This window comes from Schistocerca cancellata, chromosome 8 (genome assembly GCF_023864275.1).
Source record: "Schistocerca cancellata isolate TAMUIC-IGC-003103 chromosome 8, iqSchCanc2.1, whole genome shotgun sequence".
Taxonomy (NCBI): Eukaryota; Metazoa; Arthropoda; class Insecta; order Orthoptera; family Acrididae; genus Schistocerca; species Schistocerca cancellata.
The window spans coordinates 39,601,657-39,615,831 of record NC_064633.1 but is presented as its reverse complement, the minus strand read 5'-3'; the positions used below and the strand labels follow the sequence as shown (position 1 = coordinate 39,615,831).

Here is a 14,175-nt window from a genome sequence, read left to right as displayed (position 1 = left end):
CATCTGTCGAGTGGGAGGAGTGGGAGACGAGACATATTCACCATAAGTTCATTCAAGGAAAAAAAAGTTGCGTTTTGCCGTAGTAAAAGCAGTGCCAGTATAGTGACAAGTTTCTTTTGAACAGAATTTCAATGGCAGTTGCGAATTACCATCACTTGCACGTGCTACAGCCTCTACAACTTCATATTATGAAAATTACAAAACTCATCGAAACATTTTTATTTACTAATGAGACAGCAAAATCTAATATTATATGGGCTATGAATAAAGTCATGTCTCATTCTTCGGTAGTAAGTTCGGGAAACACAATAGATACATTCCAGATTACGTTTTTTGACTGAATGATTGCCACAAAGCCCAGATACCCAAGGATAAGTTGTCATATATAATTACTTCTGGACTTGGGCCACATTTACAGTTAGGGAAGTTGTATGTTATATGGTGATAGATAGCTGGATTTGGTGGTTCGTTTCTGGGATCAACAACATGTGACTGTGCCTACAAGATATTTACATTTATGTTTTTGACTTCTGCCACAGCTTCTGATTTACAGTCTAGTTTCCTGGAACATCTGAAGATGTTGCGCGATTTGCAAGCATATCTAATCAGTGAAGAAGATAATCAACCACAAATGTTTCATTGTGGCACTTGCTTACTTCATGTAGTGAATGGAGCTTTGAGAACTGCTTATACAAGTGTCTGGCATGTTCACCAATTTCTTAGGGTGATCTGGTACTTTGACGGATTTTCCTTCAAGGAGACCAACCTTCTCAAATATCACTATGTTATCCAAGTTTCCTCTCAAATTTTGTTGTATAAGATGAGGTAGAAAAACCATCTGAAAGTACGAACTTCGAAAAAAATTAAACATCACTTAGAATGCAAAAATTGAGTTTTTCATATGTCAGATGACTCTTCCCCGTTTTGTAAAACGATTTGTTCAGTTTAATGTTTATCATTTCTTCTCGGTTCATAAAGAAAACTTATGGAAATGGCGACAGGTTCTAACAAATTACTTTTAGTTGATGATACCGAAGTATGTAATCATAAAACAAGTCATTTGTAGATAATGGATTTGGTGCCACTGCTGCTAGCAAGAACTACACACAAAATAATATCCTTATTTTCAGAAATGAGAACACAGGTATTTTGCAAAGTATGTATCCAAAAAATTGCAGAGAAGTGTCCTTTAAAATTAAAGATAGTGAAAGGTGTCTCATATTTATCACCTGAAGTTATGTAGAGCTCCATTTGAGAAATTGTGGAGTGACAATTGTATTCAAAGAATTTGTGTGGAAAAAAAGTATAGCTTCATCAACATCTGACGTGGTGAAGAGGGAATACTTTAAATTTTGCAAATATTCTGAAAAACAACTGAAACAGTTCAGTCCTAAAAAGGACGAACTTCATCACTTTCTGGTGATTTCATTGCAAAGTGGGAACCACTTCATAAAGTTCGTACAGTAACTGTTACGCATGTTTCATGGAAATCCTGCAGTTGAAAGAGGCTTTTCTGTTAACACAGAAGTTTTCAACTAAAACTTAGAAGTTACAATTGTTACAAAAAGAAGTGTTTAAATTGCAATACAATCGTTAGGTGTTCACTTAATTGTGAGAAACAACTAAATGTGGACTTCACAAAATAAATTATACTTGCTGCGAAGAATGGTCCATCAAAAAGAGTAGAAGACTTAAAAAAAGAAATCTGATGAAAATGAAATGACCAAACTTGGAAGAACAGTTCAAGAAATAGAGTTAAAAAATAAAAAGAATGATTTTGTTATGGCCAGGTGTTCAGTTTTTTTACCGAGTAGTTCGGCACCTCTGCCCTGTGTTTGGTGTCAGATGTCGAAGTATGAATGGTTCACTATTTTCGGCATTCCGTTCATATCAATGATTTATTTATTATTGTTGGATGTAAAACATCTCTTGGATTTCTGTGCCAATATGGGCTTAGTATTCAGAAACTCCTTTTTTAAACATAAGAACATTCACCGGTATACTTGGGAAGGCAGGGGAACCAGATCTGTCATTGACTATATAATAACAGATCAGGAATTCAGGAAGGCTGTGAGGGACACACGTGTATTCAGGGGATTCTTTGATGACACTGATCATTATTTAATCTGCAGTGAAATTGGGATTGTGAGGCCGAAAGTGCGGGAGGTCAGGTCCATATGTAGGAGGATAAGAGTGGAGAAACTTCAGGATAAGGAAATCAGGCACAAGTACATAACAGCGATCTCAGAAAGGTACCAGTTAATTGAATGTAGTCAATTACAGTCATTGGAAAAGGAATGGACAAGGTATAGGGACACAGTACTAGAAGTGGCTAAAGAATGTCTTGGAACAGTAGTGTGTAAAAGTAGGATGAAGCAAACAGCTTGGTGGAATGATACAGTCAAGGCAGCCTGTAAAAGGAAAAAGAAGGCGTATCAAAAATGGCTACATACCAGAACCCAGGTAGACAGAGAAAGTTATGTTGAAGAAAGAAACAAAGCCAAGCAGATAATTGCAGCATCAAAGAAGAAATCGTGGGAAGACTTTGGAAACAGGTTGGAGACTATGGTCAAGCTGCTGGAAAACCATTCTGGAGTGTAATTAGCAGTCTTCGAAAGGGAGGTAAGAAGGAAATGACAAGTATTTTGGACAGGTCAGGAAAACTGCTGGTGAATCCTGTGGATGCCTTGGGCAGATGGGGGGAATATTTTGAAGAGTTGCTCAATGTAGGTGAAAATGCGATCAGTAATGTTTCAGATTTCGAGCTAGAATGGGTAGGAATGATGATGGAAATAGGATCACATTTGAGGAAGTGGAAAAAATGGTCAGTGGATTGCAGTGCAATAAAGCGGCTGGGGTGGATGAAATTAAGTCGGAACTCATCAAATACAGTGGAATGTCAGGTGTTAAATGGCTGCACAGGATAATTGAAATGGCCTGGGAGTCGGGACAGGTTCCATCAGACTAGACAAAAGCAGTAATCACACCAATCTTTAAACATGGAAACAGAAAAGATTGTAACAACTACAGATCTTTAATCAGCGTTGTGGGTAAAATCTTCTCAGGTATTGTTGAAAGGAAAGTGCGAGTATTAGTTGAGGACCAATTGGATGAAAATCAGTGTGGGTTTAGGCCTCTTACAGGTTGTCAGGACCAGATCTTTAGCTTACGGCAAATAATGGAGAAATGTTATGAGTGGAACAGGGAATTGTATCTATGCTTTATAGATCTAGAAAAGGCATATGACCGGGTTCCTAGGAGGAAGTTATTGTCTGTTCTACAAGATTATGGAATAGGAGGCAAACTTTTGCAAGCAATTAAAGGTCTTTACATGGATAGTCAGGCAGCAGTTAGAGTTGACGGTAAATTGAGTTCATGGTTCAGAGTAGTTTCAGGGGTAAGACAAGGCTGCAACCTGTCTCAACTGTTGTTTATATTATTTATGGATCATATGTTGAAAACAATAGACTGGCTGGGTGAGATTAAGATATGTGAACACAAAATAAGCAGTCTTGCATATGCGGATGACTTAGTTGTGATGGCAGATTCAATTGAAAGTTTGCAAAGTAATATTTCACAGCTAGATCAGAAATGTAAGGACTATGGTATGAAGATTAGCATCTCCAAAACGAAAGTAATGTCAGTGGGAAAGAAATATAAACGGATTGAGTGCCAAATAGGAGGAACAAAGTTAGAACAGGTGGACGGTTTCAAGTACTTAGGATGCATATTCTCACAGGATGGCAACATAGTGAAAGAACTGGAAGCGAGGTGTAGCAAAGCTAATTCAGTGAGCGCTCAGCTACGTTCTACTCTCTTCTGCAAGAAGGAAGTCAGTACCAAGACTAAGTTGTCTGTGCACCGTTCAATCTTTCGACCAACTTTGTTGTATGGGAGCGAAAGCTGGGTGGATTCAGGTTACCTTATCGACAAGGTTGAGGTTACGGATATGAAAGTAGCTAGGATTAAGTTTCACAAAAGAGAAACCTCTCAAAATGGTCTACAGTGACCCTAAATTATCTTTAATTACTTATCTAACTTGTCGTAAATTACAGTGGCTGATGTAGCTTCTCAATAATTATATAACAGAAAAATCATCGCGTTTCAGATTTTAACGTACGTAGCAAATGTGAATACCATGAGCTTTAATTGACGATCGACACTAGTATTACGCAAAACGGGGATGTAACAGATGAGACTTCTGCAGTTCTGAGTGAAGCCTTATGCGCTCAAAAATGCGGCATCGCGTGCGTTCATTATCTTGTTGGTGTTCGTCAGGGGGCGGCGGCCGGCGCAGCTCCATGCAGCTCGCCGTCTCGGAACTAACTCTCTTCTAACTTCTCCTTACTACAATTTACCGAAGTTGGTATAAAAAAAACTATCTGGCTGTGTTTTCATCTGACCAATCAGGGTCTCAATGTTAACCTTAAGCTCCGCCTACAAAAATTCTGTCTATCCAATGAGAAACGTTATACTTTTTGTGGTGGGGCAATGTTTTTAATGTTTGCAACGTAACAGAGACGCGAAAAAGTCTCACGCTAAAACTTGCGGCTGGTGTGGCCCTTTTTGTGTTTTCGTAAGATCTATACTGTTCTTCTGGAGGGCTCTAGCTTTTAACATGGGCTGGGGGGTGGTCCTAGCGGTTAGCTGGCGACTTGGGTGTCTGTCCCTAATAGTAGGGTCTTCCAGCTTAGCACGGTTCTGCTCTCGGCTTCTGTTCTCATTTCTCCCCTCGGAACTGCGTCTGTCTCACGGTGGGAAGGTATGACATGCATTTAGGCATTCTTGTGTTAGTCTGTGGTATTCCATTTGCTCACTCGTTAGTTGTATTACTTTGATTAATTTAATGTCACGATTTATTCGGAGCTATGTGACATACTACTGGATTAGCTTATCATGTCAGGGTTTTCATGGAAGGTGTTGGATTTGCCTGACACCTTAGGATAATTTGGGTTAAGTGTGTAAGCTTAGGGACTGATGATCTTAGCAGTTAAGTCTCATATAAGATTTCCATACTTTGAACATTTTTTGCATGGTTTTTCAGGACCACTTCTGTATTATTTATTACAGACAGCTTGTCACCTGCAACCAAACGATGTTTGGTTGTAGATGACAAGCGACCTGTAATAAATAATACACAAGTGGTCCTGAAAAACCATGCAAACTGAGTGTGACGGTACTAACAAAAATAAACGAATTGTTGTTTGAACTAAATATCCACATAATTTTGTAATCATTTAGTAAAAATGTTCACATTACAGATTAAATAAAACAGAAACTCACTGATGACGGCATAGAGGTGCTGAAACATGTTTGGAAACTTGGAAAAACGGTGTTTTGCGTAACTGGCGGACCTTGCATCCAACAATTTTAACTGCAAACACGGTAAAACAAGGAGCTGCAAATCCAAATGATGAATTTATGTATTGATTTGCGGAATTGTCACAAAGATGGTGGTTCCATACAGCAGTGCCTTTATGGAAAAGGTCTTCCAATCACGTGAATCATTTATAGTGTGACACTAGATACAAACACGGTGTCGTATAGTAAAAGCAGAGTTATTCATTCACCGTAATTTGACGTTTTCAACATACAACAGAATTAAAGGTAACAAAAATTTGTTGAAAGCTGTAACTATGAATAAATAATTCAAGTGAACAAAGTCCCAGGGTCCTCAGGAAACGAAAGACAAATATGATGTCGTTTTTTAGATACTGGCGATTTCTTGTGACACTATATACGTTTCCTATCGTTAAATCTTTCACAAATCAGTATAAACTATACTATTCGCACTCACTAATACAGTATTCAGAAGTATAGTTTCTGAAGAAATCTGTTGTCACAGTTTATAACAAAAATGACCGGGAGCGTCATGACTGTGTGTTAAACTGTGGCTGGCCCTCAACTACGAGGCGATGCAGTGAAGGAATAGCCAGCCAGCTTATAATAGTTGAAATTATTTGCGTGATATAAAGTAGCTATATGTATCATATGTAGTACCACTAAATCACAGAACCGAAATCTAACAACACACATTTTCTTTTACAGTGTCTCCGTCTCTTTCCGCGAAACGTTTCTCTTCAAACTACTTCAGGCATTTTGTACTAATACACTCCTGGAAATGGAAAAAAGAACACATTGACACCGGTGTGTCAGACCCACCATACTTGCTCCGGACACTGCGAGAGGGCTGTACAAGCAATGATCACACGCACGGCACAGCGGACACACCAGGAACCGCGGTGTTGGCCGTCGAATGGCGCTAGCTGCGCAGCATTTGTTCACCGCCGCCGTCAGTGTCAGCCAGTTTGCCGTGGCATACGGAGCTCCATCGCAGTCTTTAACACTGGTAGCATGCCGCGACAGCGTGGACGTGAACCGTATGTGCAGTTGACGGACTTTGAGCGAGGGCGTATAGTGGGCATGCGGGAGGCCGGGTGGACGTACCGCCGAATTGCTCAACACGTGGGGCGTGAGGTCTCCACAGTACATCGATGTTGTCGCCAGTGGTCGGCGGAAGGTGCACGTGCCCGTCGACCTGGGACCGGACCGCAGCGACGCACGGATGCACGCCAAGACCGTAGGATCCTACGCAGTGCCGTAGGGGACCGCACCGCCACTTCCCAGCAAATTAGGGACGCTGTTGCTCCTGGGGTATCGGCGAGGACCATTCGCAACCGTCTCCATGAAGCTGGGCTACGGTCCCACACACCGTTAGGCCGTCTTCCGCTCACGCCCCAACATCGTGCAGCCCACCTCCAGTGGTGTCGCGACAGGCGTGAATGTAGGGACGAATGGAGACGTGTCGTCTTCAGCGATGAGAGTCGCTTCTGCCTTGGTGCCAATGATGGTCGTATGCGTGTTTGGCGCCGTGCAGGTGAGCGCCACAATCAGGACTGCATACGACCGAGGCACACAGGGCCAACACCCGGCATCATGGTGTGGGGAGCGATCTCCTACACTGGCCGTACACCACTGGTGATCGTCGAGGGGACACTGAATAGTGCACGGTACATCCAAACCGTCATCGAACCCATCGTTCTACCATTCCTAGACCGGCAAGGGAACTTGCTGTTCCAACAGGACAATGCACGTCCGCATGTATCCCGTGCCACCCAACGTGCTCTAGAAGGTGCAAGTCAACTACCCTGGCCAGCAAGATCTCCGGATCTGTCCCCCATTGAGCATGTTTGGGACTGGATGAAGCGTCGTCTCACGCGGTCTGCACGTCCAGCACGAACGCTGGTCCAACAGAGGCGCCAGGTGGAAATGGCATGGCAAGCCATTCCACAGGATTACATCCAGCATCTCTACGATCGTCTCCATGGGAGAATAGCAGCCTGCATTGCTGCGAAAGGTGGATATACACTGTACTAGTGCCGACATTGTGCATGCTCTGTTGCCTGTGTCTATGAGCCTGTGGTTCTGTCAGTGTGATCATGTGATGTATCTGACCCCAGGAATGTGTCAATAAAGTTTCCCCTTCCTGGGACAATGAATTCACGGTGTTCTTATTTCAATTTCCAGGAGTGTAGTTACAACAACACTAAAAATCTGTAAGGAGCAGTAATTACTTAATCATAAAAAGTAAATACAATAGCGTGCTGTGATCATCATGGAGTTAAAAGGAGACATGAAGTCTATGTCCGCCATCTTACATGACCCAAAGCATTAAGTTCAAATGGTTCTGAGCACTATGGGACTTAACATCTAAGGTCATCAGACCCCTAGAAGTTAGAATTTCTGAAATCTAACTAACCTAAGGACATCACATACATCCATGTACGAGGCAGAATTCGAACCTGCGACCGTAGCGGTTGCAAGGTTCCAAACTGAAGCGCCTGATGGATGTGTGTGATGTCCTTAGGTTAGTTAGATTTAAGTAGTTCTAAGTTCTAGGGGACTGATGACCACAGATGTTAAGTCCCATAGTGCTCAGAGCCATTTGAACCATTTTTACTCAAAATGTGACTTAGATTTTAAAGCAGAATACTCATTGTGTGGGGTCTAAGGGTTTGAGACCATTCGCGAGATCACATTTATAGTATTGCACAATGGTGGAACAGGCATTACTATTATTGTTCTCACACAGAATGTCGGGTCATACGTAAGATTTCAAATTGAGGAACTGTAAACTACAATGAAACTAATGGACTGACAATCTAATGAAACAGAACTCTCTTCTGTATGGAGATATACCTCCGTGCAGTTCTTTTTCTTTGACATTCATTGTTGACATGTACAAGATCGATAACATACATTGCCCCTTTCCTCATTGCACACGTTTATGGGCTGGAAAGAACACGTAGGTAAGTTTTTTGCAGACGTGAACATTATAAATGTTGTCCATACGAGTTGAAAGCTGAAAATGTAACGAACAGGAAGCAGTACCGTTAAATAAACTAGCATTGGTTTCCGATTTCCAGCTTCATTTGCTATCGATACAGATACACCAAAAGTGGAATTAAATGGATTACGAAAGCGCGCTTTTCACACCACTTTTATCTCTTCTTGCTCATTGGAAATACTTCAACAAAAAAAATTAAGTTACCTTAATGATGCCAGATGTGTCGTATTACTAAACCAAATACGCATTCAAGAACGGAAAAACGTTCGAAATCGCCTTCCTGCCGTTATGTTATTCGTGCAAGCCTTGTAATTTTTTGTACTGAACATTTGGCGCGTGCGCGCAACAGATACAATGAACAAGATCAATCGTAAACAGTAGTGCGCTAATGTTTTAGGCTGTTTAAGATGGTGGCAGGCCCCGCCCACTCTGGCTTCAAAACAACTTCTAGCGGAAGTCTATAGCGTCATCTCCCTTCTTTTTTTTTACCTCCATGTTGATCATGCAGAAAAGTACTCGCCATGTGACTCAATTTAATTGACAAAACATGTCACGACTCTGCTTATGGAGTGCAACATCTTCGTGGTGAATGTCTTTGCAGCAATGGTCTTTTTCTCCGGTTGTTGTAGCAGACAACCGGACTTCATCGAAAATTTGCCGCGTTATTTAAATTCATCTTTGGTTCTCAACTATATAGTCTAAATATTTTGGGCTACAGACGGTGAAGCTTTTTAGGTGTCAGGTGGGTTGAGAAATTATGATAAATGTACACAGGTTTACAACGACTGCTCCGTAAAACACCGATTTTAAAGAAATGCATTTCCCAGCCCGTCGTTGTTGGTGAGTACACAAATGACTAATTTCGCAGAAGTTGGTGGTGTTGAAGGAGTGTGCTATGTTAGATGTTTGGCGCTGTCACAGAATGTTTCGTGCCTGACTTGGCGGTTTTGTTTGTGTTTTCAGAGACTGAGCGACGCATCCGCGCCAACGACCGGGAGTACAATGCCCAGTTCAGCTACGCGGTGAGTCATCTCCTTATGTTAAACACAGATATTGTAGTTGGTGATTTTAAGTTTTTCTCGAGAATACACACACAGAGGTTATATGCTGATTTTTGTGGAATATGGTGCCTCACAGTAGGAATGCAAAAAAGTGTTTAAGATGAATCCACATCAGTTTGCAACTTTGCTGAACGCTCTAATTAGTTATTTGTACCTTTGTTACGAGCATCTATTTATTTATGTAGCTGAGTCATTCCATCTCAAATCAACTAACAGTCAAAACTTTGATATCTCAGATTTGGAGGAATTTTTTTTCAGACAATGTACCTACTAAGACTAGTTTAAATTTGAAACTTCATATTTTTCTGACATTTGGTTTTTGAGTTTCAAGGGTTTAAAAATAAAAAAAACATCCGTTTTTGATCAATCGATGATTGTTTTAAAACGCTGTAGCTCAAAAAGTATACAATCTGGAGATCTCAAACTTGCACCAATGTTTTAGTCTATAAATTCCCTTCAATTTGATATGTAACATGACTATGCTACCTAAATCTGAAAATTTTAAACTATTCCAAAAACACATTTTTGAAATTTCCAAAATAGGTACGTACCCTCGGATTTCTCTATAAAAATTGTATGTGTTGTCCAGTCTGACTACATGCATGCAAAATTTCAAGATGGGATCTCAATGGGTTCTTGTATAAAATAATATTTTACTACCGCAATGCACACTAGTGAGGTGAAAAGCAGACGATTTCTACACTATGAATACTAAGATAGGCCTATGTAATTCTAACAAACTTAAATTATTATGTTAGCCTTTTTATGCAACATTACCCTCTTATTGTTTGTTAATTCATTAAATGATATTTTAATGCGAGAATAAAATATATAAAAAATAATAACTTAAGAATCTTACAATTTTGTACGACATTCACTTTTTATTAAAAAAAAAACATGTGATTTTCATATAGGGTCAAGGCTCTACTTTTGGCCACTACCTCACTTACGGCCACCTTGATGTAACGGGGAAGCTACACTGCATCCTTTCATCATATATTATAAATGGGAGGTAAAACTAAAACATCTGCAGTATGTCTTCATATCAGATTGCCTGAAACATAATGCAGTCGCTTTCTATGTATTCCAGAAAAAACTGCTAGAAATCATAAAGGAAAACTTGCCTTTTGCACTTAAAAAGATTACTTACTTTTCTGATGGCAGCGCTGCACAATATAAAAATAAGAAAAACTTCCTTAATTTGTGTTAGCATAAAACTGATTTTGAAGTTGAGGCAGAGTGGGAGTTCTTTGCAACATCCCATGGCAAGGGCACATGCGATGGCCTTGGCGGAACTGTTAAGCGGCTAGCTGCTCTAAAGCCAGCTTACAAAGGCCATATAACCAACAAATCTTAACACCCAAATCACTTTATGTATTTGCCATGGAAAACATAAAAACATTGACTCATATAAACTCATATAAACCCTCACTCATATACATATAAACCCTGCATAGAGTGTCAAATTACTGTCAAGCGTTATCATTTTAGTCTGGATGAGTCTCTTGAATATGTGACAACACTGAACCAAATAACACCGTCACATATGGAAAATATTACTGCTGGTTTTGTGACAGTAGCGTATGACGACTCTTCGTGGCTAGGATGCATTGAAGAAAAATACAATGACATGTCTTGAATAAATTTTTTACACCCAAAGGGTCCAGCCCAGTCTTTTTACTATCCACAGTCAAGAGAGATATTAGATGTAACAGGAAATACTCTTTTACAAACAGTGAATCCAACAACAGCTACGGGAAGAAACTACACTTTAAGTGCTAAAGAAATGAAGTTGTCTTCTCTTGCTTTGGAAAAATACCTTAAAATATCATAAAAGAAGCACGTTTAAATTATGTTACACCTACCCTCACTAAACACTAAGTTGTATAAATACCATGTGTATTAACTTCGTAAATACCAATTGGTATTAGAAATACAGTTCTATCCATGCAGATATCAACAAGTTAATCTTTTTCCCAAGTAAAATTACTAATTCTAATATAAGGAACTTGTTGTAAATGATTTCAAATAACAATGGAAAACCAAGAAAAAGATAATCTCTACCATTTACAACTAAGGATGAAGGTGAGTGGCTTTATTCCAGACCGAGCGAGGTGGCGCAGTGGTTAGCACACTGGACTCGCATTCGGGAGGGCGACGGTTCAATCCCGTCTCCGGCCATCCTGATTTAGGTTTTCCGTGATTTACCTAAATCGCTTCAGGCAAATGCCGGGATGGTTCCTTTGAAAGGGCACGGCCGATTTCCTTCCCCATCCTTCCCTCACCCGAGCTTCCGCTCCGTCTCTAATGACCTCGTTGTCGACGGGACGTTAAGCACTAATCTCCTCCTCCTCCTCCTCCTCCTCCTTTATTCCAGATTTTAACTTGTAGCATGTATATTACCAATTAAAATGTGTTGACTTCCTCATGATGCATAGTTAAAAGAATCATGAACATTAAATTAAAACAACACTATATCATTTAATGAATTAACAAACAATAAGAGGGTAATGTTGCATAAAAAGGCTAACATAATAATTTAAGTTTGTTAGAATTACCTAGGCCTACTTTAGTATTCATAGCCTAGAAATAGTCTGCTTTTCACCTCACTAGTGTGTGTTGCTGTAGTAAAATATTATTTTATACAAGAACCCATTGAGATCCCATCTTGAAATTTTGCATGCAAGTAGTCAGTTAAACTGGACAACACATATTTTTTATAAAGAAATCCGAGAGTACGAATTTTGGAAATTCCAAAAAATGTTTCTTTTGGAATAGTTTGAAATTTTCATATATAGGTAGCATAGTCATGTTACGTATCAAATTGAAGGGAATTGTTAGAGGAAAACAATGGTGCAAGTTTGAGCTCTCTAGGTTGTATAGTTTTTGAGCTAAAGCATTTTAAAACATTCATCGATTGATCAAAAACAGAGGTTTTTTTATTTTTAAACCCTTGAAACTCAAAAACCAAAGATCAGAAAAATTTTAAATCTCGAATTTAAACCAGTGTTAGTGGGTACATCACTTGAAAAAAAAATCATCCAAATCTGAGAGGTCATGGTTCAAATCATGTAGTGCAATTGGTTGATTTGACATGGAATGACCCAGCTGTCTCTTTAAGGCACTCCATATGTCCTTCAACGAGTTATGCTCATTCCTTGTTAATACCTTTCACTCCCTACCCAGAGAATGAAGAGAGGACTTTTGTAAAAAGATTGGTTCTTTCCATCCAGATCCCATCGAGCTGAGGCTGGGAGCAGGAGATCCACTTGGGAAGATCTTAAAGGGTGCTACCGTTTTCATGATTTGTCTTACAACAGTGGGAAATACTTCGGATAGGCTATTGCCATAACCTGTGTACTTGCACTTTTTGATTTTTCCTCTAGAGAATGCAACTGTAAATATTGGCGTTTTTGTATACGACTGATGCGAATTACTTAAATGGGCCGTACATCCATTCCCATTGGTAACCACTTTTATGTTCGATCACCAGAATTAACTGTAGTGACTAAGACTCTGTTGCCTCGCTTTAATTTCTTAAAATTATTCAGGGAGCGTAAACCACTCTGAAAAGTTGAAGGCGGAGTTGCGACTTACATTAAGGAGTACGAATTTGAAAGCATTGACTCTCATTTTTTGCAGTGGGCAGCATTTTGAAGCTTGTACTATGGAAGTAGAAATTCGTGGAAAGTTCATAATAGTAGTCACGATACACTGGATTTCGCTGGTGATTTGGTGAAACGAAACGCAGTATTACGGTTTGTAACTTCTAAACGGAATGAGGGAATATTAACGGAGAATTTTAAAGTAAATGTTGAGGGCATACCTATGCTATAGCCATAAGTCAAGTACCTCATGTCATATATTTTAACTCCCCATCAAACAATTTACAACATCAGTAACTGTTTATATTTCTATATAGTCATCGAGATTGCAAAACCATTTTTAAATGTCTGTAATTGAACTAAAAGATTAATGAATTGAAAAGGAATTCAGGGCTCGAAGATCTGTTTGCGAAATGAAACTACACACATCAAAAAAAGTTTTGCATCATTCCAGTTCCCAGAACCTCTGATGATAGACGTTGACTGTGGATGTTGTATCATATCACAGAGACAGTCCCTTTGACTGTTCAGAGATGTCACTAAACCCGGCCAAAGCTGTAAACAACCATGCATGAGCAGCGCCTATTAGACGGAGGGCGTCCGACAATCGATCAGTTGGTCATTCCACCAGGAAGGAGGTACACGGCTCGTGTTGTCTGTAGTTCAACTATGCCTAGGCCGTCAATACAACGGTACGATCACGTCTGCATTTTTACTTTGTGCCAGGAAGGGCTCTCAACAAGGGAAGTGTCCAAGCGTCTCGGAGTGAACCAAAGCGATGTCATTCGGACATGGAGGAGATACAAAGAGACAGGAACTGTGGATGACATGCCTCGCTCAGACCGCCCAAGGGCTACTACTGCAGTGGATGACCGCTTCCTACGGATTATGGCTCGGAGGGACCCTGATAGCAGCGCCACCATGTTGAATAATGTTTTTCGTGCAGCCACAAGACGTCTTGTTATGACTCATACTGTGCGCAATAGGCTGCATGATAAGCAACTTTACTCCCGACGTCCATGGCGAGGTCCATCTTTGCAACCACGACACCATGCAGCGCAGTACAGATGGTTCCAACAACATGCCGAATGGACCGCTCAGGATTGGCATCGTTCTCTTCACCGATGAGTGTCGCATATGCCTTCAACCAGACAATCATCGT

The 14,175-nt window shown here is 40.2% G+C and overlaps 1 protein-coding gene across 2 annotated transcripts in view; it reads left to right on the top strand.

Moving 5' to 3' along the window:
• LOC126094491 (phospholipid-transporting ATPase ID) overlaps positions 1 to 14,175 on the top strand; it is a 530,930-nt gene that overhangs the window by 207,505 nt on the left and 309,250 nt on the right. For both annotated transcript variants that reach the window (XM_049908899.1, XM_049908898.1), the window contains exon 2: positions 9,311 to 9,369. In XM_049908899.1, the coding sequence (XP_049764856.1) occupies positions 9,311 to 9,369 (59 nt within the window). The remainder of the gene's footprint in view (positions 1 to 9,310; positions 9,370 to 14,175) is intronic.